Genomic DNA, 21,534 nt, shown 5'->3' on the forward strand with positions numbered 1-21,534 from the left:
TTTATCTCCACCACAACTCCAAACAACGTCTTTAATCTCTTGGTCAGAAAAAGGGGCAATGAGTCCCTCTCTTTGATTCTGATCAATGGACTGGAAGGATACCCCATCAAGAGTGGGTCTGAACATCTTGACTTCATTAAATCTATGAAGAAAGAAATTAAGAACTTCATCCTTGACCCGGTCAGGCTGTTGGACCCAATTACCATCAATGAAGAGACCCTGAAGAGCATTGTAATTTCTTCTGCAATTTAAAACTTTGTGAAAATAAGCTGTATTGCTATCACCTTCCTTAATCCATTTGTCTCTAGATTTCTGTCTCAGCATGGATTCATAAGCATTTGAAACCTCCCACAGCTCTTATTGAATAGATTTCTTGACTTTGACTTCATCTTGAGATAAAGGTCTATCAGCAGCTGTAATTTCCTAGTCATTAAGCTGCTGCCTCAATCTCTGGATTTTACTAACATTAATATCAACATTAACTTTACTCCACTGTTTGATGGCATTTTTAAGATTTCTCAGCTTGTTTTTAAGAACAATACCCCCCCATCCACCCTGCTGATCCTTAGACCAAGTCTCCTTCACCATCCTTTGATACCCTTTTTGATTGAGCCACGAATCCAGCACCCTAAAGGGCTTCGAACCCCAATCAACCAGCTTAGTTTTCAAAATTACAGGATTATTCACTAGTTTTAATTATACAACACTCTTTTTTGACTGTACTTGCAATTCTAGACCAAATCCTCCACCAGTTATATATGTTAAACTATGGCACATAATGACATGAGTTGAGTTACGTTACCACACTTGAAGCCTCTTTTTTTTAATTAGTGAAAACATCTCATTTTAACTGCATTTTGCTTCTAAACCAAAATTTGATGCACTGTTTTTAATGTGCAAAAGAAAATGATCCTCTGTGTTTTTAAAGAGAATGAACAACTCAGCTAAGATCATGAGGCTGATTATAAAGTCTTCTAGTCTTGCTGCACACCACATCCTATAATGAGCTTCTTAGCTAACCCAAAAAGGAGGAGAAACCTAAGGGGTTCTCTCTTGCTGCACACCACATGGGATGGGAAGAAAATCAAACAAAGATGAAAAAATGAAAGGAAAATATATACATTACATTATGCAGAGAGTGAGTCTGTGGCGTACGATTTGCATTTACATGATTGTTTTGTTTTTGTAGTGTGTGGTGACAACCAGCACAGCAACACGAGTTTGTCATGTGCTTAGGTACTCGTGGGAGGCTGTCCTAACTTCTAAAAGCCCCTTACCTACCTCTTTGGCTGTCCTCCACATGTGTGTGTTCCTCAACTTGAACCTTTTCTCCTATGTGTATATACTAGTGGATAACATTTTTAAAAAGATTCAATAATAGCATTAATAACCTTGCCTCACAAAGGAGACAATTTTCTTGTGACAGTATTGGCAGACACCAACCGCAGATTCCGATATTTCTCAATCTCAGTCTCACATTGTTGTATAGTATAGTGTAGGTCTTCCTTTTCGTTCCTTTTACCAAACGTACTAAATACTAATCTTTACACCCTCAACCACGTATCAAGAAAAAACAAACAAACATACAAACAAATAAATAATTGGGCTACTTCCTGAATCCAACTGGCCTGAACCCCCATAACCCCAATTTGGCTTTTGGCAAAATTGATCTTCAAACCCAAGGCCATTTTAGAAAAGAATACATGATAATTAGTAATTGATTTTGTCTTGAATCGGGAGTGATCATAAAATAGAAAAACTAAGATGAATTTAATTTTAATTACTGCTTTGTTATGATTCTTGATGGATGTTATAGCATTCATGAGTATTGACTTTGGTGTAATGGCTTCCATTTCTTTTAAAGGATTAAATCCTGCTCTGATATTGGATGAGCATTGGTTGAAATGAATACCAAAATCCTTCTCCAAATGTGTCAGCCATGTCCATGACCATTGGTTTTTTGTTTTTTTCATGTTATCATAGACTACTTTTAATTGACATTGTTGTTGAAGGTCGTTCGGGTTATAGCAACTCCAGGTACGTACATAGGAACAAGTATGTATATACTGCTGTTTCATTTAAAATATTATATAGTGGTGTTTGCTTTAAAATGTTATATGCTGGTGTTTCATGTAAAATGTTGCATACTGGTTTCAATGAATGAGGAATTGAGTCCCTTAGGATCTAATTTTCTCTCCATCCCCCACCTTCATCAAAGTTATTTTGAATAACCACTCCCTGTTGTAATTAAACCTTATCTCCTATATGTTAAAACCAACTTATATACTTCAATTGTAATTAATAAAGATGCTTCCATTTTAACTTCTCTAAAAGCTGTAGTGAAATTTTTTTAAAAAACAGAAAACCTTCTGTCAAACCTTATTAATTTGAACTTGTGCTTGTACATAAGTTCAATTAATTTAATTTTAAAAGCTGCGGTGCTTATTTTTCCACCCACATACTGCAGATGCTGCAGAATTTCTGCCTTAAATAAGCTGCAGTGCTTATTTTTGTAAAAGCTGCAGTGCTTGTACATAACTTCAATTAATTTGAATCTGCTCTGCTAATGCTGCAGAATTTCTGCCTTAAGCAAATTAGGATTTTCCACCCAGAAACCATCAATTTCTGCCTTTCTGGAAATTGGTCTTTCAGGGGAATCCCATCCTCAGCCCAAGCATCTTCCCAGAACAGGATTTGGTCACCCCTACCCATCTTCCAGCTTTTCAGCCTATCCTCAAATTTCCTAATTATAGGATATCACCTTCCTTTCTTTTGGGATTGACACCAATCGGAATACCTAAATAGCATAAAGGAATTTGGAGCAAAGCACAATTGAGGTAGTTTGCAGCATGAAGACACCACTCCTCAGATTGACCAACAACTCCAAATTTTCTCTTAGCAAAATTAATTCTCAATCCAGAAATCAGCTCAAACTCCTGAGAGTAACCTTCACAGTTTTGACATTTGCCATAGATGCTTCTCCAAAGAATATCGTATCGTCAGCGTATTGAAGAACATCCACAGGCACCTTATTGCTCCCCACCAAAAAGCTTGTAAAGCATTGATTTGATACTGCTTCCCTCATCATGTGGCTGATGATGTTTACAATTTAATGATCCTTTGCTACCCTACAATGAGACACACACACACACACTCACAGTGTCACACACACATAAAGAGACAGACAAACACACAAACACACTGAGCCACAGACACACACACTGAGTCACAGACACACACATACACAAACACACTCACACACATAGACAGACACACATACAAACATAAAGAGACAAAGACACACACACACACTGATGCAAGCTCCATTGGAGCTTGTAGGCCTAGGATCTTCTTCATCAATGGATTCCTTTGCTTCTTGGAAGATGAATGGCAGCGGAATGGAGAGGGAAGAGAGAGAGGAGACGCCACTTCAAGGAGAAGATGAGTCTAGAAGAAGCTCACCACCATAGGAGGCCATGGATAAGAGCTTGGAGGAAGAAGGAGATGAATGAAGGGAGAGGGAGAGAAGAGCAAGAAATTTTGTGCTCTAAATGAGCTTTGAAATCTGAAGTTTGATATTCAAATGACCAAAGTTGAAAAAAATGCACACACATGACCTCTATTTATAGCCTAAGTGTCACACAAAATTGGAGGGAAATTCAAATTTCACTTGAATTTGTGGAGCCAAACTTTGGAGCCAAAATTTCACTAATTATGATTAGTGAATTTTAGTTATGGTTCAGCCCACTAATCCAAGATCAATTCCAAGATTCTCCACTAAGTGTGGTTAGGTGTCATGAGGCATGAAAAGCATGAAGGACATGCACAAAGTGTGACTATATGATGTGGCAATGGGGTGTAGTAAGCAATTGCTCACCTCCCCCTCTAAAATTTAATTGGATTGGGCTTCTACCAATTCAATTAAATTTATTTCCAACCACACACATCAAATATCCACTTAGTGCATGTGAAATTACAAAACTATCCCTAATACAAAAACTAGTCTAGGTGCCCTAAAATACAAGGGCTGAAAAATCCTATATTTCTAGGGTACCCTACCTACATTATGGAGCCCTAAATACAAGGCCCAAAAATAATGAAACCTTAATCTAATATTTACAAAGATAAGTGGGCTCGTACTTAGCCCATGGGCCCGAAATCTACCCTAAGGCTCATAAGAACCCTAAGGCCCGAAATTCCACTTAGCCCATGGGCCCAAAATTTACAAAGATTTTGTTCTTTGTTTCATTTTGCCCAGGAGTGCAAAAGGCTAAGTATCGGGGGTTTTGATGTGCCATCATTTTCTTCTATTTTCTAAACCCCTTTTGCACCATTTTAATTACTGATTGGTCTTAATTGTCAATTAATTAGGCAGTTTTATTATTTGGGCTCATTTAGCTAATTTGATGTTTTTAATCTAATTTCAGGAATTAATGAAACATTGGGCTTAATCCGAATTTTGGTTGTGGACTTGAAGAGGGCAAATAAAGCAGCGCTTACCTTAGTAAATTTCTAATTAGGAAATTTTGCAATTTTATTTTATGTGGTTCAGTGTTTATTTCGTTTTGGGCCAGAGTATTGTAAGAGGGCCCAGTGACTTTGAGTGACTCTTTTTAAATAGCAGCCTTGGGATTCGTGCAGGGCATTCTGTTAGACTATTACTCAGAGCTTAGGGTTTATGGTTTTGAAGTTTTTCTGTTCTAATGCTATTGTTTCGTTCTTAATGCAATTTTCGATTTCCTGCTTCTAATTACAATTTCGTTCTTGTTTCTTCTTCTACTTTCATTTACGTTTCTGTTTTCATTTTCGTTTCTGTCTCATTTACGTTTTTGTTTATTTACGTTTCTGCTTCATGTTTCATTTACGTTTTCTGTTTGAATCTATGGAAGGCTAATTATTCTGGTGTTGTTTCCTTCTGAGGAAGAAGCCCAACTCTCTTTGTGGTTTCGTTTATAATGTGGTTCCCTGGAAGTTTTCCCTTCACCAGTTAACCCAAATTCGTGAACATTAATCAGTGCACGCTTCGTGTTCGATTAATTGCCTCTGAGCCTAACTTGCGTTCATGCTTAATGGACGAAGGGCTAACTGGTGTATGTGGTGCCTAATCACGTATTGACAACCCTAGGTTGATTTTCGCTTAGTAAATTGAAATAGGGTTGGATTAAGTGGTTAACTGTTAGGGACGAATTCTCCATAACCCAGGATAAGAGAATTGCTTCTGAATCAAAGGAAACAACCCATTTTTAATATTATTAGTTTCGTATTCCAGTTTAGTTGTTCTGCTCCTTAAATCACACAACAAACAAACCCCCCCCTAATCGTTACTGTTACTGTAAGTATATTATGAACAATTGGTTTATCATTGCTCGTTGGGAAACGACCTAGGATCACTTCCTAGTTACTGCATTTTCATGTTTATTTGATTCGGGTATGACCTCGATCAAATTTGGTGCCGTTACCGGGGAGCAGTGTCCAAAGGTTCATAATAACTAGCTAGTGTTGTGTGTTTAATTCTTTCGTGTTTTAAGTTTAATTGTTAGTATTGTGTTAGTATGTGTGTTAGTGTTGTTTAGTGTCCTGGTATTTTGTTTAGTGTGTTTTCTGTTTCAGTTTTCCTATTAAGCGCTTTCCCTGTTTCAGTCTTGGGTGTTTTGTTGTGAATAGTGTTTTGCGACGGACTTAGCAACCACTTTTGCTTGCGGCAAAACAGAGTAGTAGTAGAAATCAAGTAGAGACGGATTATAGCGACCACCCATGTTGAATTATTTGAGATTTTTTGTTTTAGTAGCTAGGGTTGTTATTTTTGGCTGAATTTTTTTGTGGTAACTTCTTTTAACCTATATTTTGTGGGAAAAATAGCTAGAGCCTTTAGTTTGGTCAGATTTGAAAGTTCCAAAAAAGTAGCAAATTTTGTGTTTGTCGAAACTTCAAACGGCCATAACTTTTGCTCCAGTTATCAGAATCGCAATTATTATATATGTATTTGGGGTAGAAAAAAATTTCCTATGCTGTGACAGCCTGCCATAGGCTGGCTGAGGTCTCCATCGTCCAAAAATAGTGGTTCTGTCAAAAGTTTTTTTATTTTTCAAGTTTTATTCACTTATTTTTCTTAACCTACCATTTTTAGCTTCCATAGTTAGACTTTGAATTTTTGCCTGAAATTTTTTGTGCTATCTTCTCATCATTTTATAAGGTTGCTCACAAAATTTCAAGTCATTTGGATATCATTTGAGGGTAGCTGTAGTTCAAACCTGCACCTTTATTTACATGACAAGGCAACTAGTTGTGCATGCTGAATGTGGTGTATGACTAGAGGCAATCCATCTGACTTACAACCCTTTGATCCTGAGATAGATAGGACATTTCATAGATTAGTTAGGCATCATTTTATACCTTTTGATCATCCTGAGCATTCCATTACTGGTGAATCTGTGCATTCTGTTATTGGTGATTTTGAACATCCTGATTTAGAGCATTCTGATTCTGAGCATTCTGATTTTGAACATTCTGAGAATATGGCACAACCTCCACCCCGTGAGAGGACTCTAAGGGAAATGGCTGCACCTGATTTCACCTACGAAAGCTTGTGCATCCAATACCCTGATGAGGATGTCCCATATGTTCTTAAAACTGGACTGATTCATTTGCTTCCAAAGTTTCATGGCCTTGCAGGTGAAGACCCACACAAACATTTGAAGGAATTTCATATTATCTGCTCCACCATGAAAACCCCAGATGTCCAAGAGGACCACATATTTCTGAAGGCTTTCCCTCATTCTTTAGAAGGAGTGGCAAAGGACTGGCTGTATTACCTTGCTCCAAGGTCCATCACGAGCTGGGATGACATGAAGAGAGTATTCTTAGAAAAAATTTTCCCTGCTTCCAGGACCACAACCATCAGAAAGGATATCTCAGGTATTAGACAATTCAGTGGAGAGAGCCTGTATGAATACTGGGAGAGATTTAAAAAACTATGTGCCAGTTGCCCTCACCATCAGATTTCGGAGCAGCTTCTTCTCCAATATTTTTATGAAGGACTCGGAGAGAAGTATGATAGATGCTACCAGTGGTGGAGCCCTTGGAGACATGACTCCTGTTGAAGCTAGAAATTTAATTGAGAAGATGGCTTCCAACTCCCAGCAGTTTAGCGCCAGAAATGATGCTATAGTCATTAGAGGAGTGCATGAGGTAGCTACAAACTCAATTGCATCATCTGAAACTAAGAAGCTTGAAGGCAAACTGGATGCATTGGTTAACTTGGTAACCTAGCTGGCCTTGAACCAGAAATCTGTACCTGTTGCAAGGGTCTGTGGTTTGTGCTCCTCTGCTGACCACCATACAGACCTTTGCCCTTCCATGCAGCAACCTGGAGCAATTGAGCAACCCGAAGCTTATGCTGCAAATATTTACAATAGACCTCCTCAACCTCGGCAGCAAAATCAACCACAACAGAACAATTATGACCTTTCCAGCAACAGATACAACCCTGGATGGAGGAATCACCCTAATCTCAGATGGTCCAGCCCTCAGCAACAACAACAGCAGCCTGCTCCTTCCTTCCAAAATGCTGCTGGCCCAAGCAGACCATACATTCCTCCACCAATCCAACAACAGCAACAACCCCAGAAACAACCAACAGTTGAGGCCCCTCCACAACCTTCCCTCGAAGAACTTGTGAGGCAAATGACTATGCAGAACATGCAGTTTCAACAAGAGACCAGAGCTTCCATTCAGAGCTTGACTAATCAGATGGGACAATTAGCTACACAATTGAATCAGCAACAGTCCCAGAATTCTGACAAGCTACCTTCTCAAGCTATCCAAAATCCCAAAAATGTCAGTGCCATTTCATTGAGGTCGGGAAAGCAGTGTCAAGGACCTCAACCCGTAGCACCTTCCTCATCTGCAAATGAACCTGCCAAACTTCACTCTACTCCAGAAAAAGGTGATGACAAAAATTTACCTAACAATTTCTGTGCAGGTGAATCTTCTTCCACAGGTAATTCTGATTTGCAGAAGCAGCACATTCCCCCTCTTCCATTCCCTCCAAGAGCAGTTTCCAACAAAAAATGGAAGAGGCAGAGAAAGAGATCTTGGAAACATTTAGAAAAGTAGAGGTAAATATACCTCTGCTGGATGCAATTAAGCAAATTCCAAGATATGCTAAATTCTTGAAGGAGCTGTGCACTAATAAGCGTAAGCTTAAAGGAAGTGAATGAATTAGCATAGGCAGAAATGTCTCCGCATTGATTGGTAAATTTGTTCCCCAAATTCCTGAAAAATGTAAAGATCCAGGTACATTCAGCATACCTTGTATTATAGGGAATAGTAAGTTCGAGAATGCCATGCTAGATTTAGGAGCTTCTGTTAGTGTTATGCCTCTGTCTATTTTTAATTCTCTATCTCTAGGTCCCTTGCAGTCAACTGATGTGGTAATTCATTTAGCTAATAGAAGTGTTGCCTATCCTGTTGGTTTCATAGAAAATGTCTTAGTTAGAGTTGGTGAACTGATTTTCCCTGTTGATTTTTATATTTTGAATATGGAAGATGGATTTTCTCAAGGATCAGTTCCCATCATTCTAGGTAGACCCTTTATGAAAATTGCTAGAACTAAGATAGATGTTTATGCAGGCACACTATCCATGGAGTTTGGTGATATAACTGTTCATTTTAACATTCTGGATGCTATGAAATACCCATCTGAAGATCTTTTTGTATTTCGTGCTGAAATAATTGACCATGTTGTTGATGAATACATGACTGATCTTTACTCTAATCTGCATGCCTCTCACTCTTCATGCATTGAGTTTGAAATTGTACTTGATCATATGTCTGAATTTGATGCTGAGAGTGAATCTGAGAGTGATATTGATTGCATGTCTGGTGGTGGTGTTTTACCTCTCGAGATTGATTTTATAGAGTCAGATAGGACTAACCATGTTTCAGGAAGTACACATACCTCTGACTTTCTTTATGAGGTACAGGCTGAGAAACCATCTCCTTCTACCACTATCCAGCCGACCACACCATTTTCCCCTGCCATTCATTGACCAAATGCTTGAATGCCTGGCAGGTAAATCTTACTACTGTTTCCTTGATGGTTTTTCTGGTTATATGCAAATTACTATTGCTCCTGAGGATCAGGAAAAGACCACATTCACCTGCCCCTTTGGCACTTTTGCCTATAGGAGGATGCCTTTCGGCCTGTGCAATGCCCCTGGTACCTTCCAGCGGTGCATGATTAGTATTTTCAGTGATTTCTTAGAAAATTGCATAGAGGTGTTTATGGATGATTTCACTGTATATGGATCCTCTTTTGATGGTTGTTTGGATAGTTTGGAAAAAGTTTTGAATAGATGCATTGAAACTAACCTTGTTCTAAATTTTGAAAAATGTCATTTTATGGTTGAGCAAGGTATAGTTTTAGGCCACATTATTTCCAATAAGGGTATTGAAGTAGATCCTGCAAAAATTTCTGTTATTTCACAATTGCCTTACCCCTCTTGTGTGCGAGAGGTACGATCTTTTCTTGGTCATGCAGGATTCTACAGGCGCTTTATAAGGGATTTTAGCAAAGTAGCCCTTCCACTGTCCAACTTGTTGCAAAAGGAGGTGGAGTTTGACTTTAATGACAAATGCAAAGAGGCTTTTGATTTCCTCAAAAGAGCGCTGACTACCACCCCCATCATCCAGGCACCCGATTGGACAGCCCCTTTTGAGCTTATGTGTGATGCATCAAATTATGCATTGGGGGCTGTCCTTGCTCAGAAAATTGATAAATTGCCCAGGGTGATATACTATGCTTCTAGGACTTTAGATGCTGCCCAAGCGAATTATACTACTACTGAGAAGGAGCTTCTAGCCATAGTTTTTGCTCTTGAAAAATTTCGATCTTATTTGCTTGGTACCCGCATTATTGTTTATACTGACCATGCAACTCTAAAGTACTTGTTGAAGAAGGCTGATTCTAAGCCTAGGTTGATCCGATGGATGCTCTGGCTTCAAGAGTTTGACTTGGAGATCCGTGATAGGAGCGGAGCACAAAATTTAGTTGCTGATCATTTGAGTCGGATCGAACGTGTATCGGATGCGAATTCACCCATTCGGGATGATTTCCTGGATGATCATTTGTATATACTGTATAGTATTTCTGACTCTCTTTCTACTCCCTGGTTTGCTAACATTGTCAATTATTTAGTTGCTTCTGTTTTTCCTCCCTTAGCATCTAAAGCCCAAAAAGATAAAATTAAAAGTGATGCTAAGCATTTTATTTGGGATGACCCCTACTTGTGGAAATTGTGCAGTGATCAGGTCATTAGACGATGCATTCCAGATCATGAGACTGACTCAGTCCTGCAGTTCTGTCATTTTTCCGCACCGGGAGGTCATCTGGGTGTTCAAAGGACAACTCGCAAAGTGCTTGGTTGTGGTTTTTATTGGCCTACCATTTTTAAGGATGCGTGGAAGATCTGCAGCACTTGTGAGCAGTGTCAAAGAGCAGGAAATACACTTATATGGCGACAACAAATGCCTCAACAACCTATGCTATTCTGTGAGGTGTTTGATGTTTGGGGTATAGATTTCATGGGCCCTTTTCCTGTCTCTTTTGGTTATGTTTACATTCTCCTTGCAGTTGACTATGTTTCAAAATGGGTGGAAGCCAAGCCCACTAGAACTAATGATGCTAAAGTTGTTGCAGATTTTGTCAGGTCTAATCTGTTTTGCAGGTTTGGAGTACCTAAAGCAATTGTTAGTGATCAAGGAACCCATTTTTGCAACAGAACAATGCATGCCCTGCTTAAAAAGTACGGGGTGGTACACAGGGTATCCACACCATACCACCCCCAGACCAATGGACAGGCAGAAATTTCTAACAGGGAGATTAAGAGAATTTTAGAGAAGATTGTGCAGCCAAGCAGGAAAGATTGGAGTACCAGGCTTGATGATGCTCTCTGGGCACATCGGACTGCCTACAAAGCACCCATAGGAATGTCTCCTTATCGGGTTGTCTTTGGAAAGGCATGTCATCTTCCAGTGGAAATTGAGCACAAAGCATACTGGGCAGTGAAGACTTGCAACTTCTCCATGGATCAAACTGGTGAGGAAAGAAAGTTGCAACTGAGTGAGTTAGATGAAATCCGCCTAGAAGCCTACGAGAATGCCAAGTTCTACAAAGAAAAGACCAAGAAGTTCCGTGATAGCATGATAGTTAAGAAGGACTTCATGGTGGGGCAAAAAGTGCTATTGTATAATTCTAGGCTTGGACTCATGAGTGGTAAGTTGAGGTCTAAGTGGATTGGTCCTTTTGTTGTTACTAATGTTTTTCCTTATGGTACAGTTGAGATCAAAAGTGACTCGACAAACAAGAGCTTCAAGGTCAACGGCCATCGACTTAAGCCATTCCTCACGAACCCTTCTTTAGTGGACGTAGTGGTGGAAGAGACTTCCTTACTCCACCCTACTCTTCCTCCACCATGACTTAGGGAGTTCTTCTCTTCCTATCTCCTTCCTTGCTTTTATTACACTTGTCCGATTCTATTTGATGATTTAATTGTTTTTAATCTCTTGATTGTGCTACATTGAGGACAATGTGTTGTTTAAGTATGGGGGGGGGGGGGGGAGTGTTCTTTGGTTTTTGTTAGTTTTGTTGGTTTTGTTAATTTGTTAGTTGTGTTAATTTGTTAATGTTGTTAGTTTCGTCGGATTTTTAGTTTAATATTTTGGGTCAATTCTGTGCGCATGTACGACTTTGCATGTTTTTCTTTGAATCATAGGATATGTTCAAGAAATGGGTAATTGTTTTGAAAATAAAAGTTTTTGACATTTTGTGACTTGAAATCTTTGATTCTCCTCTACATGTCATGATAGTTTTGAAAGCTCAATTTGAAAGTGATGAGTTTACCATTGTGAGAATTTGACCCATCCATCATCATAATCATTTGGTGTGTTTTGCCTCATTGATTGCTTGCACAATAGCCTTGGCTTGATTCTTGTTTATGCTTCCTAATTCACATGCATATTTGGATATGATTGAGGCAATTTTGTTCTTATAAGCTTTTATCCAAATAGACTTACCTTGACTTAATTCCTTTGATAGCCCTTTTGAGCCTTGTTTCCCTTTCCTTGTTTTGAAGTTCACTACAAGCCTTAAGTGAAAAACCATGATATCACCATATCCTTAAGGAATTTTGGAGCTTTGGAATTGTTTTGGGAATAAGTGTGGGGGTTTTTGTTTCATTGGATAACATGTTTTGTTGGCCATGCTTTATGATATATTTTGAGCCATACTTGATGTACATTGCATATTGGTTAAATGTTGGACATGCTGAATATGATGTTGTTTCTCAAAGGCTACAGAGTAAAAAAAATATATATATATATATTAAAAAAAATCGAAAAAGAAAAAGAAAAGCAGTAAAGTTGAGTGAATAAGATCTTAAATGACAAAAGAATGATGAGACTCTTGGTTCTACTCTTTATGTTTAAATTTTAACTTTACTTCTTTTTATTTTCTTATGTTTTCTTATTATGCACTTATTCCCCATTGCTCCTCTATTCCTTTGGGATTCAGCCACCTATTCCATATTTTCCCATACCTTGTCCTTGGCCCCATTACAACCTTAAAAGACCTTTTGATCCTCATGTGCTTGTGTTTATGGGTTGATTGTCAATTTTAGAATCTTGCCAAGTTTATGTGGTGTTTGTTTTCATGGGTGCTTTGAGGGTAAATAGTAGCCTAAACACTTGAGAGATAGAGTGTATATCTTGTGAGGCTTTATCACTTTTCATTCTTGAGCTGATTAACTATTTTGCCATGATTGGGTTGCTTGGATGATTTTCATGAATGTCTTGACTTTTCGGATCTCCTTATGTTAGATGTTACCCATTCCTTTCATTCCTTGATGTTCATTGATAAATATCTGAATGTTTTCGTTTGTCTCTCTTTGATATCCTTGGATTTTGTTCTTTGTTTCATTTTGCCCAGGAGTGCAAAAGGCTAAGTATGGGGGGTTTTGATGTGCCATCATTTTCTGCTATTTTCTAAACCCTTTTTGCACCATTTTAATTACTGATTGGTCTTAATTTTCAATTAATTAGGCAGTTTTATTATTTGGGCTCATTTAGCTAATTTGATGTTTTTAATCTAATTTCAGGAATTAATGAAACATTGGGCTTAATTCGAATCTTGGTTGTGGACTTGAAGAGGGCAAATAAAGCAGCACTTACCTTAGTTAATTTCTAATTAGGAAATTTCGCAATTTTATTTTATGTGGTTCAGTGTTTATTTCGTTTTGGGCCAGAGTATTGTAAGAGGGCCCAGTGACTTTGAGTGACTCTTTTTAAATAGCAGCCTTGGAATTCGTGCAGGGCATTCTGTTAGACTATTATTCAGAGCTTAGGGTTTATGGTTTTGAAGTTTTTCTGTTCTAATGCTACTGTTTCGTTCTTAATGCAATTTTCGATTTCCTGCTTCTAATTACAATTTCGTTCTTGTTTCTTCTTCTACTTTCATTTACGTTTCTGTTTATTTACGTTTTTGCTTCATGTTTCATTTACGTTTTCTGTTTGAATCTATGGAAGGCTAATTATTCTGGTGTTGTTTCCTTCTGAGGAAGAAGCCCAACTCTCTTTGAGGTTTCGTTTATAATATGGTTCCCTGGCAGTTTTCCCTTCACCAGTTAACCCAATTTCGTGAACATTAATCAGTGCACGCTTCGTGTTCGATTAATTGCCTCTGAGCCTAACTTGCGTTCATGCTTAATGGACGAAGGGCTAACTGGTGTATGTGGTGCCTAATCACGTATTGACAACCCTAGGTTGATTTTCACTTAGTAAATTGAAATAGGGTTGGATTAAGTGGTTAACTGTTAGGGACGAATTCTCCATAACCCAGGATAAGAGAATGGCTTCTGAATCAGAGGAAACAACCCATTTTTAATATTATTAGTTTCATATTCCAGTTTACTTGTTCTGCTCCTTAAATCACAAAACAAACAACCCCCCCCCAATCGTTACTGTTATTGTAAGTATATTATGAACAATTGGTTTATCATTGCTCGTTGGGAAACGACCTAGGATCACTTCCTAGTTACTTCATTTTCATGTTTATTTGATTCGGGTACGGCCTCGATCACACCTGTAAAAATAACAAAAACATATGTATTAGTGGTGTTTCGTATGTTGAAGTAAGGTAAGGTCTGAAAACTCATTTCCTGGGCATCTTCCCATGAAGGAACATGGTTCCTCACCAACTCAATGAGTGGTGCTACAAGTATAGAAAAATATGGGGCAAACCTTTTGTAAAAGTTTGTTAAGTGTTGGAAGCCCCAAATTTTTCTTACACTTGGTGGAGCGGGCCACTCAGGAATGACCTTTATTCTCTTAGGGTTCATAGGAACCCCTTGATCACAATTTAAAAAATTAAGTAAAGTAAAGCAATAGAACATACCTTTTTCTGTATTTTCATGTTGATTATTCCTACCAAAAAGTATGACAAACCTAAGGTGTCCCATATGAGTGCCTAAGTTTGTATTGAAACTAAAAATAAGAACAAACCTACCTAATGAGTCCCTATGTACACAAATCATGAAGATGTTGGGTGCACGAGTGATTTTACAAAAGAGTGTTGCACCACCCAAAGCATTCATCACACCACCTATTTTAGGGATTTGGTGCCTAATAATACCTATTTTGGGTACCAACAAAGCACAAGGATTTAATCTCTTGCGAACCAAACCCTCATCCAACAACTCCTTTACTTGAGGAATAAACTCAAGCCTAAGAGATGTGGCAATGCTAACAAGTGTCTTTTTACAAAGGAGAAAATGTGGAGTTGTCTAAGAAGGGAAATTTCGCAATCCGTGAGTTTTCGTAACTTCTTCGAAAGCTAAAAAAGAGTAAATACATAATCCGTAAGGATTCGTAACCTTGCGGAAGGAAAATAAGTATCGTTACGAAATTCGTAAAGTTTCGTAACGTTACGGAAAAAGAATTACCAAAAAAGGTAAAGGGGGGTGCATTTAGTAAAAAGGGGGGTACGAATAGCAATCAGGCCCACTTGGGCCTTCCAGATTCTTCCTCCAGAAGGCTGTTGCTTCTGGAGGAAGCAACCTTGCTCGCCTGGGCGAGCTGGGTGGCAAGCTCCTCCCCTATTTTGCTATAGATAGGGGGAGGAGTGAAGAGGGAAGGGGTTCAGCCTTCTTGGCACTTCTTATTCTCTCGAAATTGCTGAGGAAAATTGTTTCCGTGAAGAAAATCCAAGCCGAGGCGCTTTCGTAACGTTTCCGTGAGTAATTACGCGAAGATTTTCGACCGTTCTTCGACATTCATCGTTCGTTCTTCGTTTTCTTCAGTCTTCAGCTGGTAAGTACCCCAAATCGAGCTTTTCAATTCATTCTATGTACCCGTGGTGGTCCACATTTTGTTTCATGTATTTTTATTCTCATTTTCATTCACTTTCTATACCCCCTTTTGATGTGCTTCAGTCATTTATTTAAGTCATTTCTCGCCTAATCAAAAAATAAAATAAATTTTCACCGATCATTTGAATTGTATCATCCGTTAATTTTGGTTAAAATGAATTCCGACCGTTCGGTCGTGCCGTAACCACGTTGGAAATCAAAAAAGAGGTAAAATAATAATATAATAATAAAAAATATCTTTTAGTAAAATGAAGCGAAAAAAATCAATCGAACGTTTTCTCTTTGGGATTTCTCATTCTTAATTGGATTGACTAATAACTAAAGTGAAACTAAGGCTAAAATCAACTCGCCTAGTCAAGCTCGTCCACAAAAAATAGGGTTTGAAAGTTTATCATTTGAGTTTCTTACCAAGTAAAAAGGATCATTTTTAAGGTCCAACGCCTTAAAAATGATCACAAATTCAAGTAAAAAGAATCGCTTGATTCACTCTTAAGAAAGAACTACGTAGGTCTGATTTCCTCTCCAAAGGAGGGTACGTAGGAGCAAAAGCCCTGCTTTTGTCGACCTCAAAAAATAAAAAGAAATAAATGTTAAGGCAATACAATTTCCACAATTCTAAAAAATAGGCTGTTGTCCTTTGAGACAAACGTGAGAGGTGCTAATACCTTCCTCAAACGTAAATACAACTCCCGAACTTAGAATTTTCATTTTGACCGGTTTCCTTCGGTTTTCCCGACGTTGTCCACAAATAAACGTTGGTGGTGACTCCGCGCATCTTTTCCTCCTTTGGAAAGCGCACCCGTGAGCCTCGCCTCGCTCGCCCGCAAAAGGGCATGTTGCGCAGTTGGCGACTCCACTGGGGCTCTTCTGTGAGTTAGGCCTATTTTAAGGAATTGTGGATTTGTGAAACTTCGTGTGTGCATTTGTTGAAATGTGTAAAATGTAAATAACTGTTGTCTATTTCGCATTCTTTACACTGCATTCTAAGCACCCACGAGTTTGAGTAAAAAAGGGGGCCCTATACCCGGGTTCATGGGAATTTAAGGAGTGGAGGTGAATCTATCATCATGCTAGGTCTCCGACTTGCTTGATAATAGTGAAACCTCGTCTAGAGCTTTCTCTCTTTATACTGTGTTTTCGCTGGTATTCCATACCGCCACAATATTATTATCTTGAGTGATGATACCTCTAGAAAACAGCCGTGTGAGTTATGAATTGTTGGGGAGTAGTTATTAGAGACCCCTAGATATTGTCCTATAGGTTCCCAAAATAGGGGCAAAGAGCAAACACGCTCCGTGCCATTTGTTCTCATGCATCTTTTGATAAATAGCACTAGTTTATAGTTTTGCTAGTGATGTTTGGTTTCTTCAGAGTAATGCGTAACCTTTTTAATACTATGTTGAGGCGCCATCATGCCCTAAACGTAGCATTAACATTGGATCTCTGCGGTCTCGTATGTGTGAATTACCCATTTGTGTTGTTTTCTTTCCGTTTCATGCATACGCATTGCATCATTCATGTCGGAGTCTTGATCCACCCCTTTTTTAGGTAAATGATGGGGACAAATCAAAATGGCAAAAGGTTTTATCAAGTCAAGGTTAAAAGTCTAGATGTCACCAGCCTCAAGGAATTGGGACGATTGATGGGACCTCTCCAAAGGCAAGCCTTCCGCAAAGTGTACAGGAAGATTCTAGATTTGACCGCAGCGGAGGTATTTACGGAAGCTGTCGTATCCCTTGCCCAATACTATGACCAGCCGTTGAGGTGTTTCACGTTTGGGGACTTCCAAATGGTACCGACTATTGAAGAGTTTGAGGAAATATTAGGATGCCCTCTTGGGGGGAGAAAACCGTATCTTTTCTCCGGCTTTCTTCCCTCCTTGAGCAAGATTGCAGCTGTGGTTGGAGATTCGGCAAAAGAGATGGATCGCATGAAGCAAACTCGGAACGGCGTAGTGGGCCTGCCTCGGAAATACTTGGAAGGCAAGGCAAGGGATATGGCGAGCCAAGAGAAGTGGGACCTGTTTGCGGATATATTAGCTTTGTTGATTTTTGGGGTTGTCCTCTTTCCGAATGTTGACAGTTTGGTGGACTTAGCCGCCATTGACGCTTTCCTCGCATATCACCATAGCAAGGAGAGTCCAGTGGTGGCTATCTTGGCAGATTTGTTTGACACCCTTGATCGGAGGTGTGAGAAAAACAGTGCACGGATTGTCTGTTGTTTACCCGCTCTCTGTGTGTGGTTGGTTTCACACCTATTCCAACAAGACACAAGACACCCATGTCCACTTCAAAGTTATCGCTCATGCGCCGAAAAAGGAAGAGTCGATTGGGACCAACATTTGGCTGGGATAGGAGGCAACGCAATCAATTGGTTTCCTCGTTGGAAGGAAGGCAAGGAAGGAGTTCTTTTCTCGTGTGGGGACTACTCTAATGTTCCATTGATAGGGACTAGGGGTTGTATTAATTATAATCCTGCACTCGCCATAAGACAGCTAGGGTACCCCATGAGGGGAGCGCCAACAGAAGAAAGTCTCTCGCCTTTCCTTGTGAGGGATCTAGGCGCGCAAAGTCTCAAGGTGATACAAAGAGTCCACAAGGCGTGGAGAAGTCTGTTGAGGAAAGACAAGGAGCTTAGAGGCATCCGAAATGGCGTCTTCGGTGGTTATCATGGATGGCTAAGAGTTCACACGCGAGGGTTAGATTGGCTCTCCAAATTGAAAGTTATCAATGAGGAGAACTTCGAAGCTCCGGAGGAAGATGAAGAAGTCCAAGCTCTAAAATTAGAGCTAGGGAAGGCGAGACTCGCCAAAGAGAAGTTCAAATCAGCCGCTACACACATCCGGAAAGAGTGCACCGAGTTACAAGAGGAAAACGCGACCACTGCAAGAGCCCTTGAACAAGAAACCAAACGGGCCCGCAAGGAGGAACATGGCCGAAATAAATTCCGAGGAGCATTGTGGGGTAGCAACAATGAGCTCAAACTTCGAAGAGAGGAAAAAGACCGGTCACGGGTGCATGGCATGATCTTAAAAGAAGAGTTAGCTGCGTGCGCAAGGTCCAAGAGGAGTTTGGCTCAACACTTGGAAGCCACGGAGCAAAGCATGCTAGCTATCATAGGGCAATACAAGGAAGAGTTGAACCAGTCTGTGACCCATGAACAAAAGCTAGCGGAGGATTTTGCACAAGTGTACGCCGAAAAAGAAGCAAGAGGGAGGGTGATTGATGCATTGCATCAAGAAGCGACTATGTGGATGGATAGGTTCGCCTTGACCTTGAATGGAAGTCAAGACCTCCTGCATCTATTAGCCAAAGCAAAAGCCATGGCCGAAGTGTGTACGGCTCCCGAGGAGATTCATGGGCTAATGAATTACTGTCAACACATGATAGATTTGATGGCCCATATAATTAGAAACCGTTAGGTTCTCTTGTAACACCTTTGTATAATCTTGGCTAGATGAAAGCTTTGTTCTTTTTATAAAATGAGAAGTTCTGAACTCATCACGTTATCTAAAAAACCTTGGGGTGGATCCAAGTGCTCCGATCATTCATTTACATATTCATGTTTTGGTGACATACTCACCGTTGTTTATTTCTTTAGGAATTTCATCATAACTAAGAAAGCACAAAAGCACCCCTATAACACTCGATCCAGAAAAATGGATAATGAAGAGGGCGTGCAGGAACAGATGAAGCCCGATCTATCGGCCTTAAAAGATCAAATGGCTTCCATCTCGGAGGTCATGTTAAAACTCCAGAAAACTATAAAGGATAAAGCCACGACAACCGCCTCCAGTACAGTTAGGGAAGCAAAGCCGGTGCTGCAGCCCGCCTTAAATCTGGGCCGAGACAGAAACACGGCAGTGTTTGGTCGAAGGTATAGCCCACAAGCTTACCCCTATGGCTTGCCTCCGGACTTCGCTCCCCGTGCTGCCCCGGAAGATTTAAGCCAAGCACCTACCTTTGAGGGGCAACTCCCACCTTATGAAGACTATCCCGGGCAAGACGATGAGGAAGGAGATACCCATCTCGGCCCCCTGCTCCACCTCAAAGATCCACCCCCCCATGAACTACCCCAACCAAACATAGTCCGTCATGTCCCGGCTTCACCCACACCCGTAAAAGAATCTGTTCCCTTCGCAGAAGATAAGGGAGAGATTGAGGCGCTTGAAGAAAGGTTAAGAGCAGTCGAGGGCCTCAGCAATTACCCATTCTCGGATTTAGCGGATTTATGTCTCGTGACATCGTCATCCCTCCCAAGTTCAAAGTACCAGACTTTGATAAGTACAAAGGGATGACATGTCCAAAAGGGCATCTCCGGATGTATTGCCGAAAGATGGGGGCGTATTCTGCGGACGAAAAGTTGTTGGTCCATTTCTTTCAAGACAGCTTGGCCGGAGTAGCTGTAGCATGGTATACCAATCTGGAAGCTTCCCAGATCTGATCATGGAAGGACTTGACAACTGCCTTCATTAGGAATTACCAGTACAATACGGATATGGCTCCCGATCGGAACCAGCTTCAGAGTATGACTAAGCGAGAGCATGAGTCCATTAAGGAATATGCCCAAAGATGGAGAGATCTCGCAGCCCAAGTCGTACTGCCCATGACGGAGAGGGAGATGATCACAATTATGGTAGATACGTTACCCACGTTCTACTGTGAAAAGTTGATAGGTTACATGCCAACTAACTTTGCGGATCTCATCTTCGCCGGAGAAAGGATTGAATCCGGACTATGAAAAGGCAAGTTCGAATATGCTTCCAATGTAGCCCCCAACAACAACAGAAGAGCCCCAGTAGTGGGCGCGAGGAAAAAGGAAGGAGACGCCCACGCGGTCACCACCGCCCCGACGTGGATGAAAGCACCCCAAAATATCCAAAGCTCATACCAGCCTAATCCCCCAAATTTTTCAATCCGAGCCGGGAGTTCCCTCCCGACTCAAGTAAAAGGACCGCCCGCGGCAGAGAGAACGCCGGCCCAATGCACAGCTCCAGCCACGCCACGACCAGTCAACAATATGGCCCCCGACACGAGCTATAATAATGCACAGAGCCCACTCCCGAAAGATAACTTCTCTCCTATTCCCATGGCATACTCCGAATTATGGCCTTCATTATTGGAGAATCATTTGGTGGTAGCCATACCCGGGAGGATCTTCCAGCGACCCTACCCCAAGTGGTATGACCCGGGTGCCAAATGTGAGTACCATAGTGGAGCTCCCGGACACAACATTGACTCCTACCGCCCGTTCAAGTATAAAGTGCAGCACCTAATCAGTGCCGGCTGGCTATCGTTTCAAGAGGAAGGCCCAAATGTTAAAACTAACCCGCTAGCTAGTCATGGAAAGGCTAGCGTAAACGCCATCCAAGACGGTGGGCCATCGCGGGCAAGGAGATTAGGAGAGGTGGCTACTTCCAGACGTTTTATCTACCAATCGCTGCAAGTGGCATGTATGGTCTCCCGTGGCGGAGGCGCAAGGGACGAATGTTTGTTTCATCTCGGGGAGTCGCACGACATGGAAACCTGTCCCGTGGTAGAAGAATTGCTTCAGCGGCTCATGGATTGCGGGCAGCTTGAAGTGTCCATAGGAGGGAGGGAAGAACCACAAATTTGCATGCAGTCGGAAGAGAAGAAGGTTCCTCTAACCCCCAAGGCCCTAGTCATATGTTTTACTAGGAAAGGGACCAGCTCCACACCCATATACCCCCGGACAGCGCCCAAGCCAACGCCATTTGCATATCAAAGTAATAAGGCCGTTCCGTGGAAGTATACCCCTCCCGCGTTCAGCGAAAGAGTTGCAACCGAAGTTGACTCCCTGTCAGCTAAGGTGACCAACATCACCGGCCTCAGTGGCATAACCCGCAGTGGTCGGGTGTTCGCTACCCCTCACCCAGTGGAGTTGCCCTCCAAGGGAAAAGTGCCCATGGTCCAAGAGCCCACAGACGTAGCCACCCCCTCGAAAGAAGTAGATCCTCCAGTGGTAAGAGGGGCTGAAAAGAAAGAAGGTCTTCAAGGAAAGACGGTGACTTTGGAAGAGGCCCATGAGTTCCTTCGCCTCATCCAACAAAGCGAGTTTAAGGTAGTCGAGAAACTGAATAAAACTCCAGCAA

At 40.8% G+C, this 21,534-nt stretch overlaps 1 protein-coding gene and 1 non-coding gene across 2 annotated transcripts in view; both read right to left on the reverse strand.

Moving 5' to 3' along the window:
• Positions 1-423: 423 nt before the first annotated feature.
• LOC114404963 (bifunctional protein FolD 1, mitochondrial-like) overlaps positions 424-21,534 on the reverse strand; it is a 66,457-nt gene continuing 45,346 nt past the window's right edge. The window contains exon 3 of the mRNA XM_028367673.1: positions 424-657. Within this exon, the coding sequence (XP_028223474.1) occupies positions 424-657 (234 nt within the window). The remainder of the gene's footprint in view (positions 658-21,534) is intronic.
• On the reverse strand, positions 6,894-7,000 carry LOC114407974. The gene has a single exon (XR_003665777.1). It is a non-coding gene; the product is annotated as a small nucleolar RNA R71 (small nucleolar RNA).

This window comes from Glycine soja, chromosome 3 (genome assembly GCF_004193775.1).
Source record: "Glycine soja cultivar W05 chromosome 3, ASM419377v2, whole genome shotgun sequence".
Classification (NCBI taxonomy): Eukaryota; Viridiplantae; Streptophyta; class Magnoliopsida; order Fabales; family Fabaceae; genus Glycine; species Glycine soja.